Source organism: Idiotropiscis lumnitzeri, chromosome 1 (assembly GCF_059441095.1).
Source record: "Idiotropiscis lumnitzeri isolate Australia: NSW breed Sydney's pygmy pipehorse chromosome 1, RoL_Ilum_1.0, whole genome shotgun sequence".
Classification (NCBI taxonomy): Eukaryota; Metazoa; Chordata; class Actinopteri; order Syngnathiformes; family Syngnathidae; genus Idiotropiscis; species Idiotropiscis lumnitzeri.
Window position 1 is genome coordinate 25,142,876 of NC_142391.1, and position 25,828 is coordinate 25,168,703.

At 41.1% G+C, this 25,828-nt stretch overlaps 2 protein-coding genes across 6 annotated transcripts in view; one reads left to right on the plus strand and one right to left on the minus strand.

Moving 5' to 3' along the window:
• LOC148343938 (uncharacterized) overlaps positions 1–13,266 on the plus strand; it is a 29,745-nt gene extending 16,479 nt beyond the window's left edge. The window contains exons 8-20 of one of the 4 annotated variants that reach the window (XM_088291734.1): positions 9–343; positions 419–3,460; positions 4,504–4,540; positions 4,625–4,827; positions 5,699–5,802; positions 6,049–6,384; positions 6,452–6,551; positions 7,075–7,206; positions 7,788–7,874; positions 8,247–8,345; positions 8,880–8,921; positions 11,109–11,141; positions 11,890–13,266. In XM_088291734.1, the coding sequence (XP_088147860.1) occupies positions 9–343; positions 419–3,460; positions 4,504–4,540; positions 4,625–4,827; positions 5,699–5,802; positions 6,049–6,384; positions 6,452–6,551; positions 7,075–7,206; positions 7,788–7,874; positions 8,247–8,345; positions 8,880–8,921; positions 11,109–11,141; positions 11,890–11,920 (4,581 nt within the window). In that variant the 3' untranslated portion in view covers positions 11,921–13,266. Of the gene's footprint in view, positions 1–8; positions 344–418; positions 3,461–4,503; positions 4,828–5,698; positions 5,803–6,048; positions 6,385–6,451; positions 6,552–7,074; positions 7,207–7,787; positions 7,875–8,246; positions 8,346–8,879; positions 8,922–11,108; positions 11,142–11,889 lie in introns of all 4 variants that reach the window. The other 3 variants (XM_088291719.1, XM_088291726.1, XM_088291743.1) reach the window with 3 other exon arrangements.
• Positions 12,656–18,497, minus strand: LOC148343939 (beta-1,3-galactosyl-O-glycosyl-glycoprotein beta-1,6-N-acetylglucosaminyltransferase-like). 2 transcript variants are annotated; one of them, XM_088291755.1, is made up of 5 exons: positions 18,380–18,497; positions 16,446–16,774; positions 16,099–16,192; positions 15,258–15,662; positions 12,656–14,279 (listed from the first exon to the last, which is right to left on the minus strand). In XM_088291755.1, exons 2-5 carry the CDS (start codon positions 16,766–16,768, stop codon positions 13,779–13,781), a joined length of 1,323 nt encoding a protein of 440 aa, XP_088147881.1. In that variant the 5' UTR covers positions 16,769–16,774; positions 18,380–18,497; the 3' UTR covers positions 12,656–13,778. The 2 variants fall into 2 exon arrangements, with proteins under 2 accessions (XP_088147881.1, XP_088147889.1); XM_088291763.1 differs by having other exon boundaries at positions 16,446–16,679; positions 18,380–18,454.
• Between the last annotated feature and the right edge of the window lie 7,331 nt (positions 18,498–25,828).

Below are 25,828 nucleotides of genomic sequence, written 5' to 3' on the forward strand. Positions count from 1 at the left end.
CTTTGCAGATCTGCTGTGAACTAGAGGAGACGACGAGCTGGACACTCTCCGGCGAACTGGAAGCCAGTGATTATCTGCAGGTCTACCATGTCCACCTAAATGCACCCTCTCCTTTGGGCGCATCGTTGCTGCGGCTGGAGGGGGAAGTCCGAGGCGTCCTCAAGGAGTTTGTAGATCGGAGGAGGTCCATGCTAGCCTGTCACCCCAGCAGCATTACGTCTTCCACCGAGGGGGTGGCAGGCAGCGTCGAGTTCTCCCAGGGCTCATCTGGCATCAATGACATGGAAGGCTCAGACACAGAGAGAGCTGAGGAAAGTGGCGGAGATTTGGTAGCAATGGACAGGTGGGTAAAAGGAATAATTATACAAAGAGTCAACATTTGGAGGGCATCCAACAGTCTTCTTTTGTGTTCCTGCAGGGTGGTCCCAGAGGGTGAGGATGATCCAGGAGGAGTCAGAGCTAGTGTGGAGCTGGTGAGCCCCGATAGCGGTATGAACACCATCCGCAGCAGCCGCTCCTCTAAGGAGAGCTCAGTGTTTCTCAGCGACGACAGCCCAGTAGGCGACTTTATTGGGTCAGCAGCAGGTCCCGGGGGTCTCCTGTTGAGGAACCCCTCTCCTCTGGGGCTGTCGTCCCTCTCGCCTCCTGCTCCCCCGGAGAGAAGACGGCATCGGCGTTCAAACAAAAAGAGAAATGACCACTTGGATCAGTTTCACTTTGAGCCGCTCCAACCGCATCATGCCCTCCCAAATTCCGCAGGGAAAGTAGACAACGACAGGCGAACAGTGGGAAGCTGCAGCCTGTCAGAATATGAGGAACTAAACATGGTGGATTTCTCTGATCCCAGTTCTTTGGGTCTGGAAAGTAGGCAGTCTTCTACCGATCCAGACTGTCAAAACATGGAGATGATTGAAACTTTGGTTCCTCCCACACCGGTCAACAGCCTGACTGGCGCTCAACCTTCCAGCAGTTGCGGCGCTTGGTTTTTCCCCGAAGACGTGGCGGAGAGGATCAGCGGCCTGCAGCACAAGGACAGCGTCTCGTCGTCCTTGTCTGAAACCTGGGAGGAGCTTGGCTTTGACACACCTTCCTCTAATGATGCCTGGAATAGAACCAGAGGCTCAGAGAGCCCTCAGAATCTGGAGGAACTAAGGCGCAAAGAGTCTGATGGTGGAAGACCGAGTAGGGAAGGAAGATCACAGAGGGACTGGAGCCTAGAACCACAACTTAGTTTGATCACCGAACAGACAGAATCATGTGAAAACTGGAATCCAGATTCCGTTCTTGGTGATCAATGGAATCCGGTTACTGCGGTTGATCTGCAGTTGACACCGCCAGAGGAAGAAATGGCAGACAAAGCTGGTGTCTTTGGAGTCAAAGAAGCAACACATTCGCAGAAGAAAATAATACTCAACACTTTAACGCCGGACACATCTAAGGAGGACAATGATGAAGCACAGGGAGGTAAAGCCGGAAGAGCGTTACAGACGCTGGATTTCTGGAGCTACTCGGCACAGAAAGGTTTTCTGAAATCAGATAGCGGAACCACCACTAGTTACGCGGAATCGCTTGACCTGTGGAATACAACGATCCGAGATGACAGTTTTTCTCCACTCACGACACCCGACAATTTGTCTCAAGACTCTGGGACCTTCGCTGGGGCAGCTCCTAACCTGCGAGGCAGAGCTTCCATGGAAAGCCCTCAGGGATTCTCCTATGGAGGCATGGAAATGTGGAACACGACCATACAAGAAGACAGCTCTTCATCCGCAAGCCCAGAAGGACCCGGAAATGAAAAGGACCACAGTCATCCTGGCTTAGTGGATGGAAGGGATGCGACTTTAACCAAACAGCAGGAAAGAGAAGGTGAAAAAGGAGAACAGGAACATGATATCAGATGGATCGGTCAAAAGCGGAATGTCAAAATAATCATAGATGGGGATGAAGGCAGAATATCAGACTCAGGGGAGCCTGAGCCAGCAAGGAATCTTTCTGTTCCTCGCATGGTCATCTCCACTTCAGACTATGACAATGTAGGAGGCTGTAGTTGGAGCATTTCATCCTCCCCTGAGATCGATTGTGGTCCTGTTGTAGATATGCTACAACTGGAAGAGCAATCCAGCCCATTCATAGCTGTGACCAAACCTTTAGAAGACGAGACGAAATCTGATGGAAGCACTTCAGATAAAGTCTTTAGTTTTGAGGGACAGACTGACTTGAGTTCTGCTGAAAAAACAGACACTGTCGAGCTTTGTTCGCCATTTATTCTGCTTGACAACTCTCAGACACGTTCAGAGGATCACCAATCAAATTCGAGAGAAGCTTATGAATATCAAGTCCAGACTAAGGATTCTTTATCTCGAAGTCCAGCTAGTTCGTCGAGTCTTGCATCCAGTAAACCTGAAAGTTCTGGATCAGCTTCACCATCTAACAGTCTGCCACAAAGGGTTACTTTCGCGGGCAGTCAAAGCCAAGAAGGTTCCATAAGAGAGACAATGTCGCTCAGCCCTAGCCCTGGTGTCGACAAAGAGACACTCAAATTGAGCCCAGGCAGTCGAGACGAGTTAAGGTCCAATTCAGACGGGGATTCATCGTCATGCCTTGAAATGGATTACATTATTGTTCCAGGAACTGAAAAGGCAGCTGAGCATGATGCCAAAGATGCTGAAGGTCTTTTAAAAGGATCCAGTAAGCCCATGGAAACATTTAATATACTTTCCTATGCCGTTTCAGCACTGAAAGCTCAGAACCACACAACGACAGAGCAAAGCCGACTGACCCAAATTGATCGCTCAACCAGCGAGGACGACAACCTCACCCAAGCTTTCCAATCAGAGTCCAGCCCACCATCTGAAAGTGAAACACAATTTCAAGAAGGCTACTACGAAGATAAATCCAGCGTCTTTGGCAGAAGTATGTCACCTTCGTTGAGACACCCATCAGATCACTTCCTCAGAACCAGAGAGGAGATTTATGTCCACTCCCAAATCTCCATGGAAGACTCAGGTTCAGACAGTGGACACTCACCTATGAACTCAACTCCACCCAATCCCAACTTCCAAGTCTGGGGGGATTCGTTACCGAGTCGGGGCACACCGCAGTCTTCGTGCAATAGCTCCGCCACCTCTCACAACAGCTCCTTGGGTAGTACACCGACGAGCAAATCAGGTGGCCCGACTGTCCAGGCCCTCGGATTACCATTTTCCGGAGATTTGATGGAGGAGGAAAATGACGAGGAAGGGCTAGAGGAAGAACCAACGACAGTGCAAAGTTCTCACGATCTATTGAGCTTCACAGAGGAGCTGGTTGAAAGTAGTCCACTTCCACCAAACAGGGACCCATTCCACGATGATCTACTGGATTATTATGATGGACAAACAGGAAGGACTGAGGATCACGTGGTTGGACACCACGATGGAGACTGGTGGGCCTCTCACCAAAGCTCTTCTCTGAATTTAGGGTAAGTGGCACACATTTATCCTCTCTAGATCGCGAGTGAGCTGGAGCCTATCACAGCAGTCTTTTGGGTTAAAGGGCAATTTAGGCAATTTATCCAGGGTGCTTTTTTTTCCCCCTTGAAAATACAGTTTTCTCTGACAACCACGGTTTAGTTTTTGTTGTTTGTCCTTTGGGCCCTCAAAAACTATACATTCAAGGAAAATGTTTCACCATTATTTTAGCTTTAAAATAATTGTCCCCATTGGGGTTAATAATAAATAAACAATGAAAGGTAGCTTATGGACCATAAAGTACTTTCTTTCAAATCATCCATCCATTTTCTCTGGTGCTTGTCGCCGTTTTTTGGGGGGGAAATCTGGAAATGTCGTATTTGGAAGGAAAAAGGAAGGAAACATTGATTAATTTTAATCATGATCCGTACGCATGATTCTGATGTGGATACAAAATGTTTAAGCTATGGAAAGTTTTGTGGGTGTTGTATACATTTTAGGATATCAAATTTGAGGTGTTTGCCGATCTGGGTCTCTCAGTGTTTGTTTATGAAAGTGTTTACGCTGAAATGAATATGCATTTCCTGCCTCACTGCAGCTTGAGTCCCACCGCAGCAAACGCAAACAACTCTCGTGGCTCCCTTAACAGGCTTTCACGTTCTCTAATGGTTAGTTGGGCATATAAAGTGTTTCAGCTTTGACTTTTTTAGACACTAGCGTGCATAAAATGCAGCAACATGAAATTTTGTAGACATTTCAATTGCGGGTAAACTCACAAAAAGAGGTTTGAAAAACTCATGCACAAAAAGGCACTGGAAGCATGCCATTTTGTTTCAAGTGGCCTTCTTAGAGATATTCTCGCCATTTCCAGGGTCATTCAAAGACAAACCGGTTGAGGTTTTAGTGATTGCTACAAAATTGGAACCATGTACACTTGACAGAAGTAGGATGCAAAATTATGAAAAGGTTGATTTTATTTATTTATTTTGTTTGGGGGGGGCATCGTACAAGTGTGGGTCACAAAGTTTGACTTCTCCGTCTCTCCATTTTCCAGATGCAAAAGTAGGACTTCCCAACTTTTAGCGCATCCGGTGAGTCAGAGAGACACAAATCAGAGGACATTGGCTCAGGGTCCACCTCAGAGTGGTTACAATTACCACCATGTTGACCAAAAGACAGAAAACCTGGAAGGTCGTGAGCCTACACTGAATACCTCAGACATCTACACTGAGTTCTCAACTCAAGGCCCGCTTGCAGACGTTGTAGCCGAGCGGGACGAGAGCTACTTTGAACCTTGTCGCGCCGAACACGAGCACCCCGTGCGGGAGGATCATGTCCAGTATGTGCCTGAGGGATACGCCCACTTTCTCATGTCCAGGTCAGTTTTGCCGTGGAAAGATTCTGCAAGTCAGGACTTTCCCTCAGATGGGCACTTTGTGATCACTAAGTGATCAATTCCCAGTGATTATTGTTCAATGTGTCTTAGAAAAACGCACAACTAATCTTTTTGCTGCAACTGAAATGGCTACCATTAGTTATATTATTAAAAAGCCGCAGTAAAAATAATTATTAGTGTTATTCTTAGTAGTATTATATTCTTGTGACTTATTATTAATATAAATATTTCTCAGTAGCGCTTCATAGACGCACACAATGCTGTTCATCCCGGGCTTCTGTGTGCAAAGTGTGTGCGTATCCGTGCGTTAAAGAGTGTGTGTGTGTGCTGGTGTGTGTGGGGCGCAGCTTTAATGATGGCTCCTCATTAACAGTTGCATCACTTGGCCCCCACTTTGCAATTCTGATGAAGTGCCCCCTCCGATTTGGAGTACGCGGCCCTCCCTTGTCTTTCTTTGTGTGTGTCTGTGTGCCTGTCTTCGTGATGTGGTCATGTGACACGGTGGCAAAGAAGCTGTTTCATGCTAAGGTAGGTGTGTAAATACGATGAGTGTGTGTCCATGTTTCTTCTGTGTTCTCCTCTTTTGTTTGTTACGGTAAACACATGTCCGGAGAGGGGTTATGTTGAAAGGGGATGGAGTGGGGGGTAGGGGCAACACTGTTCCGTATTGTTCCCCTCATCCCACACGTGTAGCCTGCCATGAAGGCTTACTTTATTTGTTCAAGAATGTCTCAGTCGGGAGCTGGATTATGTTTTGGTTCTTTAGCTTTTGCTGTGTCTTTTTGTGCATGCTGGTCATGGTGATAGTCGCGATTGTATATGTCATGGATTGTGTTTCTGTGCCTCTGAGCAGGCAAGAGCACCACGAGGACCACCCGGCAGCAGGGACGACAACGACTATGATGATGTTGAGCAGGACCTCCAGTGAGGAAGCTGAGGATACAGAGAACAGGGAAGGTAAAAAAAAAAAAAAAAAAAAAAAAAACAGACAAAGTCAATTGCATGGCTATGTGATATTGTGTTACTCTTCCTTTAAGAGACAACGTATACCATTCACGTAAAACAAATAGGTTCTCTCTCTCTCTGTCTCTCTCTCTCTCTCTCTATCTATATATATATATGATATTTGAATGTTTGTTATACTCAAGAAGAATTACAGTAGTCCACACCAATATTTATTAATAATCCTCTTTTCTGTGGCAGACCCTCCCTCCTCTGCCGACGTGTCAGGAGGCTCCAGTCAAAGGCGTAAGTTGGCGGCGCCTCATATGAACGTATCACTGGAGCGCAGCGAAGGCTCCTTGCTCTCCGAGGACGCCTTAGACACGGACGAGGAGGAGGCGGCTCTAGACACCGGAGACGACTTGGACGTGGACATCGAAGAGCTGGACACGTCCGAAGAGGAGCGTGACCCCACCGTTCCTCCGGAAGGGGACCGCGAGGATAGTCGCCTGTGGAGGAGTGTCGTGATTGGCGAGCAGGAGCATCGCATCGACATGAAGTCCATTGAGGCCTACAAGAGGGTCATCTCGCACGGAGGTATAGGTATACATATCCCGAACCTCTCTACGCCTCCCTTGCATAACGCCCGTGATTCATGTGTCAGGTTATTACGCCGAGCAGAATGCCATCATCGTGTTTGCAGCCTGCTTCCTGCCAGACAGCGACTGTGACAGTTACAACTATGTCATGGAAAACCTCTTCTTGTAAGTAACTGCACTGACTAATACCGCACTGGGTTAAAAGTAACCCAAATTGCGTAAAATTGCTTAACCAGCCCTGGGTGCAAAAGGGTGTGTTATTTGGATTTTTCATTAATTTTATTTACATTTTACTTTTGTTTTTTGAGTTTCATTAGTTTTACTTTTGCAGGTTTTATTTTATTTTTGTTTATTTTTCATTTCCATGAGTTTTAGTATTAGTTTTAGTTCTTCTGGTACAATGACTTGATTTCTTTTACTTTTCATTGTCAGACGGTATTTGGGAGAAGCTTCAGATAGGCCGTCCCGTGACTGAAGAGTGGGGCATGGGGGAATGGTACTACGAATGTAATGTCCTCATATGTGGGCAAGGAGAGCCACAGGTGCTGATGAACTTATCATACGTTTAAAAAAAAACAAAAAAAAACACACGCATAGAAAAGGAGAACACCCGCAAGGAGCTGCTGTCTCACCGCCCAACCCAACTCCACCTCCTGACGTCTTCTCATTTTATGTATGTGCTGTGTAGGTACGTCATCAGCACCTTGGAGCTAATGGTGGCAGAGGACTACATGATTGTCTACCTGAACGGCGCCACGCCTCGCCGCAGGATGCCCGGTTTCACATGGATGAAGAAGTGCTACCAGATGATTGACAGGAGGTGACATGATTTTTTCCCCCCTATATTGTGGCTTTTATTTCATGGGCGCAGATAGTCCTGGGGACGGTGGGACACTTTCATAACTACCTCCATCCTCCCTCTCTCCCTCCTGAACTTTCATTTGTAAGGCGGCCAAGATCTTCATTTTCCCTTCATTTACTCCTTCCTTTAGATCTTCCTGACATTGTTTCTTCTTTCCTTCCTCATCATTTCTTCCGTCCTTTATCCACCCTCCTACCTTTTATCCTTGTGCCCTTCTTTCTTTCCTTTCTGCCTCCATGGATAATCCCCTTGTTTCCTACATTCCATTCTTCCTTCATCCTTCCTCACTGCCTTCATTCTTTACTTTCTACATCCATCTGTTATTTCCTTCATCCTTCCTTTAGGTCCTTTCCTATTCCTACCCACAGGTGCTAGCCTTCACAAACTGTAAGTTGTGTCCTGGTAGGTCCAGAATCATCCTAGCAATGGGGCTCAGGTTGCGGTCACCGCGCCATTTTGAAAGAGTGACTGAGATTCAGATCTTACCTGCTGCTTTGAGCTCTGTGACTGTTGCTAATGGTGATTTTTCACTCTTTCAGGCTGAAGAAGAACCTGAAGATGTTCATCATCGTCCATCCTTCTTGGTTCATCCGAACACTGTTAGGCATCACCAGACCCTTCATAAGGTTCATTGCATTTATTTATCTCCCTTTTTTACTGTTTTAGTGGTGACAAGCAATCAAGTACTGCAAAGTACAAATACTGCATTACTGTACTTAAGTAGATTTTCAGGCGTCCGTGCTTGCATTATTTCTTCAGTTTTCCAATAATTTATTTTACATTTATTCCATACATTTGAAAACAAATATAGTTTTTCATTCCTGCTACTTAGAATGTCAAAATAACTCCACAAATTTCATTGTAAAAGAAAAAAAAAAAGATGTAAAGTATCTGTACTTCTACTTCAGTACGGGATGTGAATACTTTTGCCACCTCTGGCTAAAAGATTTTCACCAATATACTGGTACGATCGTCAAACATTGTGTTATTCTTTTCAGTTCCAAGTTCAGCAGTAAAATCAAGTACGTGGGTAGCCTGCAGGAGCTGGGACACATCATCCCCATGGAGTACGTCCACATTCCGCCCAGCATCATCAAGTGAGTTTTAGTTAACACCAGTGGCGGGCTGTGAATTTGTGTGAATTGAGGGAACAGTATTTAATCCGCCTCTTAATACCACCACTACCACCTCACAATTATAAAAACCATCAATATAATAGCGTATAAATGTGCCATGTATGTTATCTGGCGAAATTCAGAATCAATACCTATCTAATAAAAATCTGAAAAATGCTGACGTCATTGCAGGCCAGCATATTGGACAAAGGTGGATTTGATATGAGTGGTTAAGCTGCTACAGCTGTATCTGCTTGCACTACTGAATCTGAAGGCCCTCATATTGACCATGGCCACACATGCGCCCCTCCAGCCCCCCCCTCCAAAAAAAATACAAATAAAAATCCACAAACATGTCCTGAAAGTAGTGCAGCCAAGTGAAGCGACATTACAAAGAAAATGGCTTTGACACCCAATACAATACATTGTGCATGTATTCAGTGAACGTCATCCAAAGACAAAAAGGCATTTGGTACAAATGTCTGTTGAGCTTGATTTTCCATGTCCCTTTACAAGGTATGACCAACAGAGGGCGGCACACACATTTGCATGCATGAGGTAAAAAGCACCGCCTGTACTGTACTAACCTTCATCTGATGCAGCCTGACACCAACTCATTCACTTTTCAAAGGTCCACTTGTTACATCTGTGGCTTTAACTCCTTTGTCTTCTCTGCACATTTCATGGGATGTACTTTAAGACGTGCCTGCCACTCTTCACAAATTCCTCTAATTGCGTTTTCTTTGCCGGGGTTGTAAGTGCATGACGGGGGCATGTCTGGTGTAATTATGTAAAACGTGTTTGAAATGACATTATAGTTTTGCAGCATAGTTTGTGGTGTATTTATAGATTAAATGATTCAATTATGAATGTAGATAATTGCAGTGTTCACTGCCCTATCGCAGTTGGCCTTTTTTAAGCATTTTTTTGTCTGTGGGTTTTAAAGTGTAATTACTGTAATGTCCTTGCATATGGGGAGGGGGGGGCGCATTCACCAATGCAGCTTCAATTAATTTACAATATAATTGACAGGAGAACAGTAATGAGCACACCTGATACAGGAGCTGCTGTTAACCATAGCTCACATTCACATGCAGAGTTCACTATTAAAAGCGCATTTATGTACACTGACACGACAGTACGTGCAGTATTTTGCATAGATCTTTGTAATTTTTGTGTGTGTTTAATGAAATACCTCTACAATATGTACAGAATGTGTGCTGGTCCACCAATTATTATTATTGAATGAATCAGATTTGCCATGAGAATAATTTGGCAATGACAATCGTCTCAAGTCAACATGGAGGTTCAATCATCACAGTTTGTGGCTTCATTTCCCTTGATTGTGTTGCTGTCGGGCAGGCGTTGCACCAGGCACCCTTTTGGAACTTTTTGCACTGAGGATTCCTTTCAGTTGTTCTTGAAATTTTCCTTGCTTTCCTGGGGAATAAGATCAGGGGATGTTGTGATTATTTGTCAACTCTGGACATGTGAAACTCTATGAGACTTTTTGGGATTAAGGGCTATATCAATACATTTGACTTGACTTTGTATTAATGAACCAATTTTCTTGTTTTTGCTTCCTTGTTCTTAACTAATCCCTCCTTGCTTGTCAAGATTTTTTTTTTTTTTGGTTGTTGTTGTTGATGCTGCGTTACCTGCTTTTGTCTCATCTAAATGTGTGCAACTTTTGTGTTTTACAAACCCAATTCCAATGAAGTTGGGACTTTTTTTTTAAACATAAATAAAAAGTGTGGGAACTAGACTATCCTGCCTGCAGTCCAGACCTTTCTCCCATTGGAAAATGTGTGGCGCATTATGAAGCTTAAAATAAGACAACAAAGACCCCGGACTTGGGCTGCTCGATTATATATATATTTATTTTATATCATGATTAATCTTTTGATAATTTAAATCACAATTATTCAAATGATTATTTGGGGGCGGGGGGGGCTATACAAAAAAAATACATGTGAACAATGTTAAGACAAATCAAATTCATAGAAATATAACTATGCATGTGCCTTTTGTGCTGGATTGTTTATATAGCTAGATATTTTAAAAAAAATTGTAAACTTATAAATTCGAGTATGGTTTCCTTGTATAAAGAGTCCATTGGAGTTTACTTGCTACTTGTGATATTTAAATAAACAGTTTCAACAGAGCGCTCAAACATTTGAACTCAAGTATACCAACAAATGTATTAGACATAAAAAAATGAGTACGATTAAAAAAATATTTATGTAAATACAAACAAGCCGGGCTGGATTCAAAAGACAAGGAAGAAAGCTGACGTCCTCGGTTGTAGAAAGCTTGACGTACTGGCAATGTATTACTGAGTACCTTCATTTTAAATACTCTAAGCATCAAGCCTAGGTGACATAATTAAAGAAGAGAGCATAAAAGGACCGTAGCGACTGATACATTAAGATACGTCACAACATTAAACATGAAATATCTTTGTAGTGTATTCAATTAATTATTGGGTGATCATGTTTTGCAAATCATTGGATCCTGATTTTATTTATGTTGAACACAACATCCCAGCTTCATTGGAATTGTCTTTGTAGTTAACAAAAAAAAGAATAAAAATACATACTCTGCATTCCTGCACACTTCCTCATGTGGGACAGTGGACACAGGCTACTGATCCCCACCACAAACGACAAAGAGGTCTCCCCGCAACGAACCCCCCCACCTCATTAACCTCTCTCCTCTTCCCTCTATTATATCTCCACACACCAGGCTGGACACAGATTTAAAGGACGCCTCAGGAAAGTAAGTCTACACTTGTTATACAAAATACACAACTGTATCACGACACAGCGATTGCATGCTAACTGCTTAATTGGAAGAAAACCATCTGGGCTACTTGACATTTAGAAAGAAATCTAAATCTTTCAAAATATAACAGTGACAGTATTACTGTTATAAGCACTAAATAGGGAGAAAACACAGTCTCACATTCTAAAATAATCTATGGTGCATAACAATATCTACAATATGTTAGTAAAGAAGGGATAATTATATTGAAAAAATAGGGGAAAAAAATCCTAACAACAGCATCTTGATTCAGTGCGAGCAAGATAATTGCCAAATGAAAATACTATCAAAACAATGGCGGGGAAAAAAATGAAGATAACGACATAGTACGGCAGAGGGGCGATAATCGGAAGAAACTCCTAAGCATAAAAAAAAAAAAATGAGACTATAATAGCAGTTAACTTTGCACCACTCAACTATATGAAAGCCAAAAGGAGCAGGAGGTCGGCTTGGAGTATAAAATATTCTCCCAAGTACTCAAATAAATGCCTGTTCAACATGAAAAGAAGTTGACGTCTAATTGATGACAGACAGAGTAAATTTCATTTTTTAAAGTCATTATAAAGGAATAAAAACAAAAATGACACTTTCAGTGCAGAGCCAACAGGCTGGTGCTTGAGCACCACCTATGGCCTACGTGTGCACGTGCCTTTCCATCATGATGTTGTTGTTTAACCATTGTTTTTTTTTCCCTGTCTGTCAGGTCTGACAGAAAGATGAGTTTGGCCATATGACAAAACTAGGGCTCAACGTGGGGCTGCCCATCTTCCTATCGGAGGCGAGGAAGGTGCTGAGCACCACGTCACTGTGTACATCGAAGGGAAGGTGCTCCAAAGTCTGCACTCAATGAGGTTTACACTGGAATCCATTTATTACTAATGTATTTACCACTTGACTAATACACCTTTTCTTTCACTACTGTATTAGTAGCATTTTCTTTTCTTTTTTTTTACCATAAATAACTACTTGCATCGGCAGCCATTGAACAATGTCGGAGTTTACCAAAAAAAAAATCCACACACAAAATATAAATCCCTGTACTGTACTTTGAGACAGACTAATACAAATCAATGACCAAACTATCAGGGATGCTAGAACTGAAATGACTGACTAAAAACCGTCCCCTTGATACCATGTCATCGCATTATTGCCCATGGTACCATGATGCAGCAATTGTGTCATGTTTTTGAAAAAAAATCTTCTAAGATTGAATGTAAAAGATGATCAATCTGATAGCTATAATATCAATATCACTATCAAAACCTCAGCGATTTATCTGACCGGATGTAGAAGACAGCATTAGATGTTTGCACGACAGCCCATCAATTGGAGGAAAACTATTATACATGACAATATATATGTATTGTATTTTTCAGGCTATAAGACGCTTATATAAGACGCACTCTCAATGAACAGGCGTATTTTTGGGAAATATGCATATATAGGACGTACTGGGCTATAAGGTGCACCGGGTTATAAGGGACATTACGGGAAACTAACCAATACAGCAAAGTCAAACTTTATTCCACTTCCACTTTTAAGTGCGCCTTAAAGTCAGAAAAATGCTGTAATTAAATAAGGTAGCGACATACACAAACAATCTTTTTGAAATACGACGGTCATGTCAGTATCACGAGAAAATGCAATAATTGATTTTTGGAATAACGATACATGTTTCTGGGTAACCAAAAAAAGGGAAAAGTGTACAGAAACTAAACACCACAGTATGACTATGGATGCCCGTGTTGTAAACTACGTACGGTTTTGTCCCACCCTTGAGCTGAAGGTAGCCACTCTCAGTCAACAATCTCAAAAGCGGCTTAGCCTACTAATACGTTCTATCACTGTGAAAGTCATTGAGGTAGCAAAATAGCACTTGAATGTGTCTGCAGCGACTTACTTGTGCATGCCTTCCGCATGTGCGTGCGCGCGTGTGCATGTGTGAGTCAACAATTAGTGAAACACTCGTGATGAAGTCACGTGCGTGCCTGTGTGTGTGTGTGAGTGTCTTTTTTCCACACTTTTATTTGAGACTCTGCCTTCATCTTCTTACTGTAAAATAAAGAAAAGACTGCTCAGATCTTGTCTCAAGCTTCTCTATTTTGCACGCCATACATTTTAACAATAACTGCAAAGAAAAAAAAAACTGATTGATGTGTCGGTTTTCCTTATTGCGAGCCAGTTACACATTGACAACTTGAATTCACATCAGTGCTTCACGTTGATTTTGATTCCGGTGTCGGTTTTCCTTATTGCAAGCCAGTTACACATTGATAACTTGATTTTATATTGGTCCTTCACGTATACGTAAACATACCTACAGATGAGAGTGTTCTAGCTGCTCCACCAATATTATCGACTCTTAGCCATTGACTATTTCCCCCGTTATTTGCCAGTGTAGGTTCAACATGATTTCTGCAGGTCGTGTCCTCCACATGACAACAATCTCCTGTTTTCTTCATAATGGGAACATTTGTGAATTCCTAGCTGGTGCAGCGACATTATGGAACGGAATATATTCCTATTTTCCTTATTACAAACCAGTGTAATGTCATTGGGATCTGTTTGATTCCGCTGCTTCCTAGAAGCAATCTATCGGATATTCAGTTCCTGTACCTGAGCCAGCGCTCTTCGTCGCAGGTATTTTTCCAGACAGTAAATGGCGACAGGGTCCACGTCCATGTCAAACTTGTTGGCAAAGAGGTGCCGTTGCTTCAGCATCCACCGTAGGTCGCCTGCCCCGTACACGCACACGGCCCTCACATGGTTGCCGTGGCACGGCGGGTACACAGCGTTTTTGGAGGCCCGTTCGCCCTCGTGCCACTGCCATTTGACCAACCTGGCCAGAGCGTTGATGTCGCTCACGTCGTACTTGGCGTTGACCCACATGGAGCCGGGCACATCGGGCATGCGCTGAATGCTCGCCCATAGGAACTCGTCGGGACTGTACGCGTCCTTAGCCCAGTCTATGAGAGCCTGGACGCGATGGTCCTCTAGAACGCAACGGACAAAGCCCCGCGTCACCACAATGTAGGCGTTCCCCGACAAGATGGGCAATTGGAAGGGTGGCGGCTCCTTTGCCTTTCCTACCCCCTGACACAAAAGAAAAATCAAATTGTTTGTTTTATACACACACAAATAAAGACTGCTTGGTACAGTATTATATAAACTAGTGGTTGCCCATCAAGGTTCCCTGAAGATTTCCCAAAAGTGTCTTAATTAATGCATCATATAAAATTATTCAATTTTATAATAAAATTCATGAGGCTTCCGCATCTAAAATTCCTTTATTAATGATTTAGTTACAATTTACCAGTTGAGATAAAATAAAAAGGTAGCATCCCTAAAAGGCACCGGCATGTTCTCCTACAAAAACACAAAGTACTGTTCATACTAGCAATTAACAAATTTTAATAAAATAATCTGATATACACACACAGTACAGGATGAATAGATTTTTTTATTTGACTCAATCATTCAACTAGTGAATCCATTTTTTAATTAGTTGATTAGTGTATTCTTTCTGATTAGTTTATAATTTGTTCACCAATAATTTAATAAAATAAATGTCAATGTGATGTGTACAATATGGAAAAGACTTTGTTTTTATGATATTATTTACAATGAATCACTTAATTTAATTAATAGAATTAAGAAAAAAAAGTTTTATAAGTTGTGAACTGTATAGTAATTTCCTTATGATGAAAGCACCAATAATTTCATAAAATAAAGCAAAAAAAGTTCAATGGACTCATGAAATAGCTTATTAATGCAATTTTCTTATTTTGCTTTTTAAAATAAATTAACCAATTATTTCATGGGAAAATTATTGAAAAGATACATTACAATATTAAAAAAATTAATTAGAATTCATTCAGCAATATTTTAATACAATAAATAAAAATATGGCATTTCGATGTGAAATTGTATACATTATGAAATACAATTATGATGAACCAATTACATAATCAGATAAACATATTTTTATAAAATAAAATGGCTACATTAACACAATAAATATTATTGGTCTAGGTATACAACAGGTACAGTATAAGTGCATGAAAGTATTACCTGGATGCGTCCATCCACTTCATGGTGAACCCTCTCCACCCTCCACATCTTCTCCTTCGGCATCCTCTCTGACTCCAGGCTGTTGGCGCCGTTGAGCATCCGGAGCGCCCGCACCATTTCCAGGTTGGTCTTAAGGGGGAAGTCCTGGCCACAGAGGTTGATGAAGTACCGCCACATCACACGGGTGCCCAGCAGCTCAGCCATGCAGTTGAGGTCAGCCTGGACCCGGGACCAGCCGGCGTAGACCACACTCTCACGTCTACCGACTAAGAACACGTTGGAGAAGCAGGAGGCAATGGCCGAGACCGCTGACAGGACCGACAGTGATGCCTTCAGGTCCACGTGAATGCAGAAGACATTCTGAGGAGCATAGATGGCCCGGAGGAGACGTTCGAAGTTCTGTACCTGCCGTAGCACAGTGTAATTGGACTTTGATAGCGACTTTCACCTTCCCAAAGTGGACAAGATGTCAAAACGAATGATAAGCTTATGATGTAAATAATTTGTTCAATGAGTTGATTTCTACAACGATTCAGGCGGATTGTCCCACACGGTTGTATTGATTGATGAAATAGGATGAGATATGCCACACATTTCCACTGAGCTCAGAATATGCCCAAATCCACTAAAATGACATCTGCACCACAACTTAGACCTGCTCCGAGGTGGTCTAAATGGTCATCTACTTTTTGACACCAAATTATCAGGTGTGCTGGGAGGAGTGTAGTGAAAAAAAATAAAAATAAAAATCTGAGGTGAGGCACTGACAAATCCCCATACACTACAAATGCGTCTTGCCCCGGCACGAAAATGAAGATGCTGTAGTTTCCTGTCTCCATACCTTGTGATGCACAACGATGGAGTAAGCCAGCGGAAAGTCCTCCTCCTCCCGACTCAGTGGGAATGTGAGATACTTCCTGCTCGCCTTGAACTGCCTGTGGTATGAGAAAGACTCTCTAAGATATTGGAACAGTTCTCTGTTTTTGTTGTCAGTTACACATCTATTACTATTAACTCGAAGAAATGGAAGATATGTATGCAGAAATTCAGGTCATTCCAAAGACATACTTGTTCAGTTATGTAACTAACCAAGCCATAGAGTGGCAAATCTGTCTAAACGAAAACAATATGGCCTCCCTGATCCAATACTTTTAGACGGGGGTGTATGCATAATATACAAACACTCACCTGCAGTCTTTACTGGCGTTCACGTAAAATTGGTCCGGGACACTGATACGCTTGCGGAAGTCTTTGGTTAGAGTCAACAACTTAGCCTGTTCCAAAGGCTCCCGCTCGCCTTGCAAGATGGCCGAACAGTTGCACACCTTCATTGGGCTGTCGTCGTCATCACCGTCATAGTCGAGCCGGGTGTAGCGTCCGAGGCTACTGTAGGTGGGATTCCGGCCCACGTTCAGAATCCCGCTGATCAGGAAGAGCATACACAACGTGGCCAGCAGGGCGGTCAGCTTGAAATGAAAGTTTTTGCGTCGTCCCATCAAGCTCAGCCACATTGTTGGCTACCAAAATGACATGTAAAGCACATAATAATCATTATCAAAGCATAATCGAGTGATTTCACAGTTTTAAAAAAAATCCAGTATTTTTTCAATTTGGATTCAACTTTGTTTGGTCTTTGTATTAAGTAATCCATTCATCCATCCATTTTCTGACGCTTATTCTGTGTTTGGTTGCAGAGGCAGTAGGGAACTCGGACTTCCCTCTCCGGACACCGGAGCTGGGCACCTGACCCTTTTTTGCTGGTCAGTCCCCCGCTGTCCGGCCGCTACCTCAGTATCGTTCCGGCCCCGACCTTGCGCCCTCATTCATAAAAATTTCCATCCTCTGACCCCGTTTCAGCCCCGACACCACTCACTATAAAAAATAAAAAAAATGTCAGTGCATGACGCCACCACGGGAGAGACGTGAGACAACAGTATGCCTGTATTTTATTATTCTTACATCAGAGAACCAGAGCCTCCCACCTGCTACTGGGGCATAGCATTACAAGAGGAGGTTAAAATGTAAAAAAATAGACTTTTCAAAATGTTTTAAGTAGTTTTTTTCCCTTTCAGCGTCCAGGCTAATTTGTCATCCCGAGAAAGCAGATAACAGACACAACTGCATTGTTTGCATTGTGCACTTATCGCGAGAAAGCTCTTAAAGCACACACAATAAATACAAAAATGCAGGCAAGCCCGACCAACAAAGTCAAACAAAGGGTTAATAAGTGAACTGATGGTTAAGTGCAGCTTTTGTTACTGTCAAAATGAAAACAAATCTTTATGAAGCAATCGCCTGTAGCTAATAATACGCCTGTTGATCATTACAAGGTGTGCTTATGACTTTGCCCCTATCTTTCTATAAATATATTTCACAAAAGGAAATAACTTTTAATAAATTAAAACAAACACGTAACAGTAATAAATAGTTTTGTTTTAAAGATAAAAATTCAGGTAGTTTTTTTTTAGATTTTAGCTGAAACATTTTCTGTAGTTGACTGAAGAATAGTATATATATTTTTTTTATTAAAACATGAACAGAATATATAAAAAGTCTGTACACAACTGATCAAATGCCATTTTTTCAAAAGACAAATGAGACCAAGAAAAAACATTTCAAAATTTCCCCTACCATTAATCTAATTTGTAGTGAAGGCATAAAAATAAATCATAACCAAATGTCCTGCGATTGGCTGGATAGGACTTTGTCAATCACTTACAAGTATATATCGCATTTATGAAAATAAATGATTACTGCATACATTTCCCCCCAAAGTATAAATGTGGCTTTTTTGAATGAACTGGTAAGCACGATGGCCTCACAGTGAGAGACAGCAGCGGTAGTGGGTTCGATCCCGGCTCCGGCCTTCCAGTGCTGAGTTTGCATGTTCTCCCCATACCTGCGTGGGATTTCTTCCCACATTCCAAAAACATGCATGGCAGGTCGATTGAACACTCTAAAATTGCCCCTCGGTATGAGCGTGCCCTTCAATTGGCTGGCAACCATTTCAGGGTGTCCCCCGCCTACTGCCCGAAGATAGCTGGGATTGGCTCCAGCACCCCCCGCGACCCGAGTGAGGAGAAGCGGTACAGATAATGGATGGATGGTTAAACAAGTCTTACCGTTATGTCTTTCTGCCATGTGCCTGTATGGAAGCAGTTGTTCTCGACCTCTGATCCCTTTCAACACCGATGACCATACCAATCACTTCCTGCTGGAGTTCTTTTTTCCCAAAATAAAGTTTAGCATTGAATATATCGTTCATTTATAATTTACAGTTTGTTCTTCTTCCCCAATTTAGATTGTTTTGTATTTCTTTAATGCAGGTAATTTGTATAATCAATGAACTATTTTAGTTTATGTTTGTTATTACAGTATATACTGCATAGTTTTCACCGAAACAGCATTGACATTATAAACAAATTTTCAAAAATAAAATATTCTGTAATTTGAATGTTTGTATTTGATTTTTTTTTACATGTATTTATGTATAATAATAATAATTACAATTGATCAATGTATTCTAATTTAAGTTTGATCCCAAAAACGTTTCTTAAAAAATGATTTAAAAAACGTGTCAAAGTGTGGCAGTCTGGTTTTCTTTTTCATAAATTTAAATCTTCACAATTAAACACGAATACATTGGCTTTGATTTAACTACATATAGTACCATAAAATACATGTTAATTGTTGCATTTTCAAATAATTTATATGATTACATTTATTGAATATGTTTTATACAAAGGTGAAAGTGCAATTTGGGAATTTAGAATTGCACTTTTGACACAAAATCTTATTTAAAATAATTTAATAACATTTTGATTTGCAAATATATTTTAAATAGTTACCGGTTTCTCGTTAAGTTACTTCTTTAACATGGGGAGTTCAGGTGCCTCGTAAAACGGACCACTGCCGCCTCCTAGTGTTCAATTTAAGCATCAGCAATAAAAGTGTTGTAAATACGTCAACGTGTTGGCATTACGACAGAAAAAGAATTATAGCCAGACCGCCCCCCCCCAAAAAAAAATAAAAGATTCTTCATAATTTCATATTTTTTTAATGCTTTGCCAAGGGCTGGAAATCCCCGCTTTTTGTCTCTGCTGCATTTTAATGCTGTTGTTGTCATCATTTGACTTAACTTCTCAAGGAAACTCCCCACAATTACGCACCAACGGGCCACAAATTGCACTACTGAGTATTGTGCGAAAAATGTTTCCACTTGATGAGTGACTCACTAACACTCCTCACGTTTCAGTAAAATTTCCTTTTGAGTCACAGTAATACGAGCAGATTTGTCGCCAAAGTTCATGGTCCGCATTTACATTTTACATCATTGGTGCGTCCTACTTGGGCCTTCAATGAGGGACTCAACAGACTTAATTCACCTCTTAATACATGTATGTGATACGATGCATACAATTATGTTCGTTGCGATGTTAGAAACAATTAGTATTTTGCCGAAATGGAATAAAGCAACTGTGATTGTCTGGCAGCCAGTTTAGGGTGTACTCAATACCCTTGTGAGGATAAGTGGCTCAGATAATGGATGGATGGATGGAATGAAACCACTCCACTTCCCTGCTGTGAATTCTCTTTTAATATCTTTAACAGGAAATGTAATTCCAAGAACTGTTTACTTGTTCGATATGATCAGATCGCAATTAAACAGATACAGAAACATCCACTAGATATTGGGCCAACACCATCCTAGCGGTCTCATAAAACCACACACATACATGATGTGGACTCTTTTACTGCTTTAGGATTCTCCCATGACTCTTCCCAGACCAACAGGTGCATGTTTCTGCAGGAGCCTGTGTAAAAGTGAAAACATATATTCCCAGGACTGTTTAGAACTCTCTTCTTGAACACTGTGAGCACTGTCCCATAAAAGATGCAAACATGTAAAGCATTTACAGTTTCACAGCGGAGTTTTGTGCCATCATTTAATGGAATGGAAATTTAGAAAGAGAGCCCTTTGCATTGGAAAAAAATACCCAATGTGGTAATTTTGTCGTTTGCTTCAAACCATTTGTTGTTGGGACAGGAAAGTGTAGTATTTCTCAACCTTTATTGAGCCAAGGCACTTATAAAAAAATAATTAATTCCCGGCATCATTTTGCAAAATGATTCACAAAAAGTATATATTTATGCCATCGGGCCAAACCTTTGTAACTCCAAAATAGTCACTTTTCAAGAAACCCAAGAATGGCAAGTTCAATCATTACCCTTGCATCATGAAAGAAAGAATTTTCAACACTTTAGATTGGTCAACAATGTGTAAAAATAACACCATGGTGTGAGGACTGACACACTAGCAAACAGTACTATAGATTAGTAGTATAGAACAGTATATATTTAGGAAAGAAAATATGAAATTCACCAAAATGTGACTTACGGGGTTTTGGCCCGGCATCAGCGATGAACAGGTTAATTATGTAACCTCAGTCGTTTAGTGGAAGAGCATTTCATTATTGTGCATGTTACTACATGTGGTTGGCTTGGACAAATTAACAAAAAAAGGTTTAAAGTATTGTATTTTGTCCATATCTAAAATAACAAAGGCATGGACACTGGTGAAAAATTGTGAGCTCCTCCAGCATTAGATTGCTCATCCCTGTTTTAGACAAAGCTATGGCCTGACTAAATGTAGCTCCTCCCCTCAGGACAATATAGGTGCCTGGCACCAACTTGCCAGCAGATGGCATCGAAACAAAATTTTTATCCATCCAGCCACCCATTTTCCAACCCGATTAATCCTCACTATCAGAGACAAAAAAGTTTTTCGGCCAAAAAGTCTGCAAAAAGGTGAATTTGCAAATGCCAATCCATGTGCTTTCTCACATCGCAAGGTACCACTGTACATGCCAGAGTAAATTAAAGGGTCCATATGAATGTATTGACCAACATCCCAATATTAGGCCCAAGACAATTATGATTCCCTCTGCAAGTCATTTGGTGTATACCAACTTATTGGCAAGCAAAAACACTGCTATTGTTTTTCACCCCCCCCCCCCCACACACACACACAATGTTGCCCATACATATGTATTCGTCATTTCCTGATCAAGCTTAAATGACTGGGTGTGGTAAATGATGTATTGCTGTTAGACGCATGCCAAGTCATTTTTATATGTGATCTGTAATACAACTGCAAATGTGGCTTCAGATGTGGAAATGCGGACATGTGACTGCAAATCCTCATGACTTCCAATGAACAACAATGAAATAAACAAAAATCAAAGTGAGAAACTTCCTGCCAATGTGTGGCTTAAACACAAAGTCTAATTATTCCGCTAACAAAAGTGGCCATTGTAATGGTTGAGAAAGCTGTGTTTTACATTTGTCTGTGTTCATTTAGCAGCAACATGTGCACGCATGGAGAATATTTCATCTAGGCTGTCTTTTAAAGATGCTTTATTGACACAATGAAGATTCTCATGAGAGCCTGCCTAACAACCGTTCCAAAAACAAATAAACAAAGAAATGCTCAGTTTTCAATGACAGTTCAATTAATTGAAATGTATTACCAGACAAGGCAAAAATACTCACACTCTACTTATGTAGCTGTTCAGCCATAAAAAAAAGAAATACAATGGTGATTGTAGCATGCCCTCCGAACCAAGGATGAGACTTTACTGATGATTTTGTGGTTTATTTTTGAGCAAGATGTATCCATAACCGCGTAACCTTAAAACCGAATCACCGTAAGAGCTTTTGCCTCTTCGGGGGGGGGGGGGGTGCTAGAAAAATAAACGTCCGTTTTCTGAACAGTATTAAACAGGAGGTTCGCATTCAAAATAAAAGCACATAGCTTAAACCGGAAGTAGAACATTTCAATGCAAATTTCAAATGAAAATAAAATACAATAAACAAAATCACCGCTGCTGTTCACAAAATATGAATATGGTCAGTTACAGTGATAGTTGGTGTACTCATTTAACTTATTTACTTAAGTATAAGAGAGTCTGAAATGTTTAAAAGGGTGTCAAGTACAAGGTTTGAGTTTTCAAAATGCGATATTTCTTTTTCATAGAATTAATGTTCAGACTTTTTGGTAAAGCAAAAACAAAACTAAAATCATTTGTGACATTTATAGGTCATTAGATGTGTATTATTTTGATTAGTTACACCCCATTACATTGACAGAAGACTTTAGGGTGTTTTTGAATAAAAATGTATTTTTTAAGTACAGTAATAACGGAATTGACCGTAAAGAAATAAACAGCTTATGCCATCACGATAATTCAATGGGCAGTGTGCTGCTCCAGCTTGAGTGCATACTTTAGCCAATAGGGGGCAGTATAATACATACAGGCATACTACACAAAGGTTTGATCATATTAAAACAGAAGTAGTTGTTTTTGCAGAGGATAAAGAATATATGCCTGTGAGTAGTGCTGTATGCGCTGTCTTAAATTTTAGTTGACAATTGACCTGGCAGTTTTGTACAGAATATTTCTGAGGACAAACTTGCAGCATCATTTCCTTCCACCTTATGAATAACTTGGCGTCAGAAAGTGAGTAGTATTTACCAGTGTGTGATGTTGTGATTATATGGCCAGGGCCCCTGGTGAACTGCACACATTGTTCAGTGTAAAACTAATCTGAGTCTCAAGAAGTCATCCATCACCGTTTGATTTCCTTTTCCAAACTTGAATAAGACTTTTGAAATGAAACATCCTCCAAGTAATTAACAGTGACCGATTGTAAATTATCCAGGTTTCATGTTAAGACGTCATGGAAGCTGCAATTATACTGAGTAACTTTTGCCAAGACTGGGGAAGAAAATGTCTCTGAGAGAATGAAACATCATGAGTCATCAAGTTTCATTTCTGGACGTTGTCCTTGTATAAAAATCCCAGCCATTATTTGCAGCAAGCCAAACTTCTATTTATTCCCTCTTGATTGGTAATTTCCTAACATGATGTGAAAGTGACATGATGAAATGATCAAGGCCCTCCTTTGTCCAAAGTGTCTTCAATGATGTGATTTAACGCAGTTTTATAAAAACATGAAATATCAAGTAATTTTACATTGCATCAAACCACTTTTGATTGTCAAAGTGAAAAGAAAAAAACTTTCCTCACTTAAACACTTTGGAAATAGTCATCGTTTTTCACACAGCAGAGATAATGAATCCCTGTGGGTGATGTTACATGATCTGCAGAGCTGGGCAGTCTTTCTTGGGGGTAGAACGGCCCGGACCGGCCAGACGCCCATTTTTGGGGCAGGAGGCGAGGGGTGACAAATTGAAAAAAAGGTGTACAAAGGCTGAAGGTTGATTTGAATCCAGCCCACAAATTGGCCTTCGTGTGCACAATGAACCTACTCGCGAAATGGGCAAACGACAAAAATGCCTCCTAACGCACTACCAACTGCTTGTGTATGAAGAGAGACGTAAGACAGAAGTGTGCCTGTATTTCCTTATTCTGACATCACGTAACATGCACCTCCCACCTGTGCCAGCTCGGTGAATAAGGGATTTCAATGCCCACGTCAGGGGAGGGATTTCACTGGTCACCACAATCCTTAGAGTCACGGTTTCAAATCAAAACCAAAAATATCTCAGCATACAAGCAAACAATGAAACAAAGAAATAAAATGAACACAAAACATGTATCTCTCATGCCATTCATATCCCCAAAAGAAATAAAAATAACACAAAAACAGTACTGATGCATTCTGGGAGCCTCAGTCTCAGCCAATCAGATGGCTGGTTAGAGAGATGTGAGTGGCGTGCTTTGGGCAGTGTTTTTATTTATTTATTTTTTTGCAGTGTGTTGTCTAAACCTGTGATGTTTCGTGCTTGCAATAACATGAAAGATGAGACAGACCACGACATCGTGGACAGCTGCCATTTTGTCCAGCTTTCTCCTGCACCATCACCAAAAAACATATTCACATAATGTATTTGTCACAGACAATTCTAAGAATTGATGTCTCAGACTTTGGCCAGTAGGATATGCTAACATGCACTCCGAATTACCCCAAAGGGATCAGGCCTGATGGTCGAGCTAGGTGCTCAGTCTGTGTCGCATTACAAGGCGCCTCATTTGTTTTGGGGAAGATGTGGGACTTTAAAGTGCGCCTTAGTTGCGAAAATACAGTACTTCCATTGGGCACGTTCATGGAGAAAAGGAAAGAAGAAGGAGATGAATAATAAGAATGAGACAAATAAGACCATAATAAGCCCAAATAAGGTAAGGGGTAAGTCGGAGGTGTTGTGGATGTGTCTGGGGGGAGTGTTTGCCTGATTCAACATGTCTAATTGAGTCGGGCTGACGGGCTAAATGAGCACTCTGATTGATTGTTAGCGAGAGAATCAGTGCACCCGACAAGAACCGGAAGTGACAAAAGTGGGAAAAAGTGTGAGAATTGAAATATTTCTCAAGCACTGAATCAACTCTGCTTATTTTTCACATTTCCTCCATGGAAATAACAGCCGGCTAGACAGAAGAGCGCAAAGACGGAATAATCACTCTCATTTATTGAAACGTGGTTTTTGGTCATTTTTTGGTCCGACATGCCGACTTCTAGGTCGACGCGACAGTTGGCCGCAATGCCTGACATCAGGTTGGTGTGTAAAGTCCTTTAAACATTTTGTTTTATCACAGACATATTTCAAATTGTGCTCTTTGGTTGTGCCTCTCTACATATATACACAACGTCCTTGTTACTAAAACCTTTCAAGCCATCTAAGTGAAGGCTGTATCCAATATCCTTCATCCTCCACTGACACTGTGTGAGGAAGTGTGGCTTTGAATCAAAAGCAGCCGCCCAAACTAATCTGTCATCCAAGATAGCAGTAAACCGAGAAACCACTTACCATTCAAATAAACCAGGATGAAAAAATAGACCAGGACACATTGGATAAATAAAACAAACGATGGAACGCTGAAGTCATCTGCTGTACTCCCAGACTTCTGTCGTCTCTTTTGGGCCGATGCTTGTTATCCACATCACCTTTACATTCCTCAGGCCTTCTGTTCATCTTATTCGAAAAAATTGAAAATAAGAAATGTGACGAGATTAAAATCACATCCAATTAGGACACATCGGGGTTGGTGGAGGAGATCTTGAATAAACTATATCGTTCAGTTAGGCAAAGCCTACTGCACACTTCAAATATCTTTACAAAATGTCATATGACATTTGGAATAATTGGGCAATGTCCTAAAATGAAAAAATACACAGATAACTTTGGTAAAACGTGATACTGCGGCCAGTATTTAAAATTATATATTACATAATACCTATGGCTACATATTTTTTGCCTCATATTGTTCACGTGAAGATTTATTTGCATAAGGAGTCAGAACATGCTTTGACAACAACAGTGAAAACAAAAAAAACATCATACTTGTATGTTTTTCTGCTCATCAAAAAGTTCAAAATACTTTAAAAAGCTTTAACACCATTTGCAATCTTTTTAATAATATCAGTTACGAGTACAAAAAGAGATTCATGGTGACGTTCATTCTTACATGAGGTTTACATGGGATGAAATAATTTGGTGAAATGCGCCCGGACTCAATTGCTAACGCTAATATATGTTAGCCATGAAATTC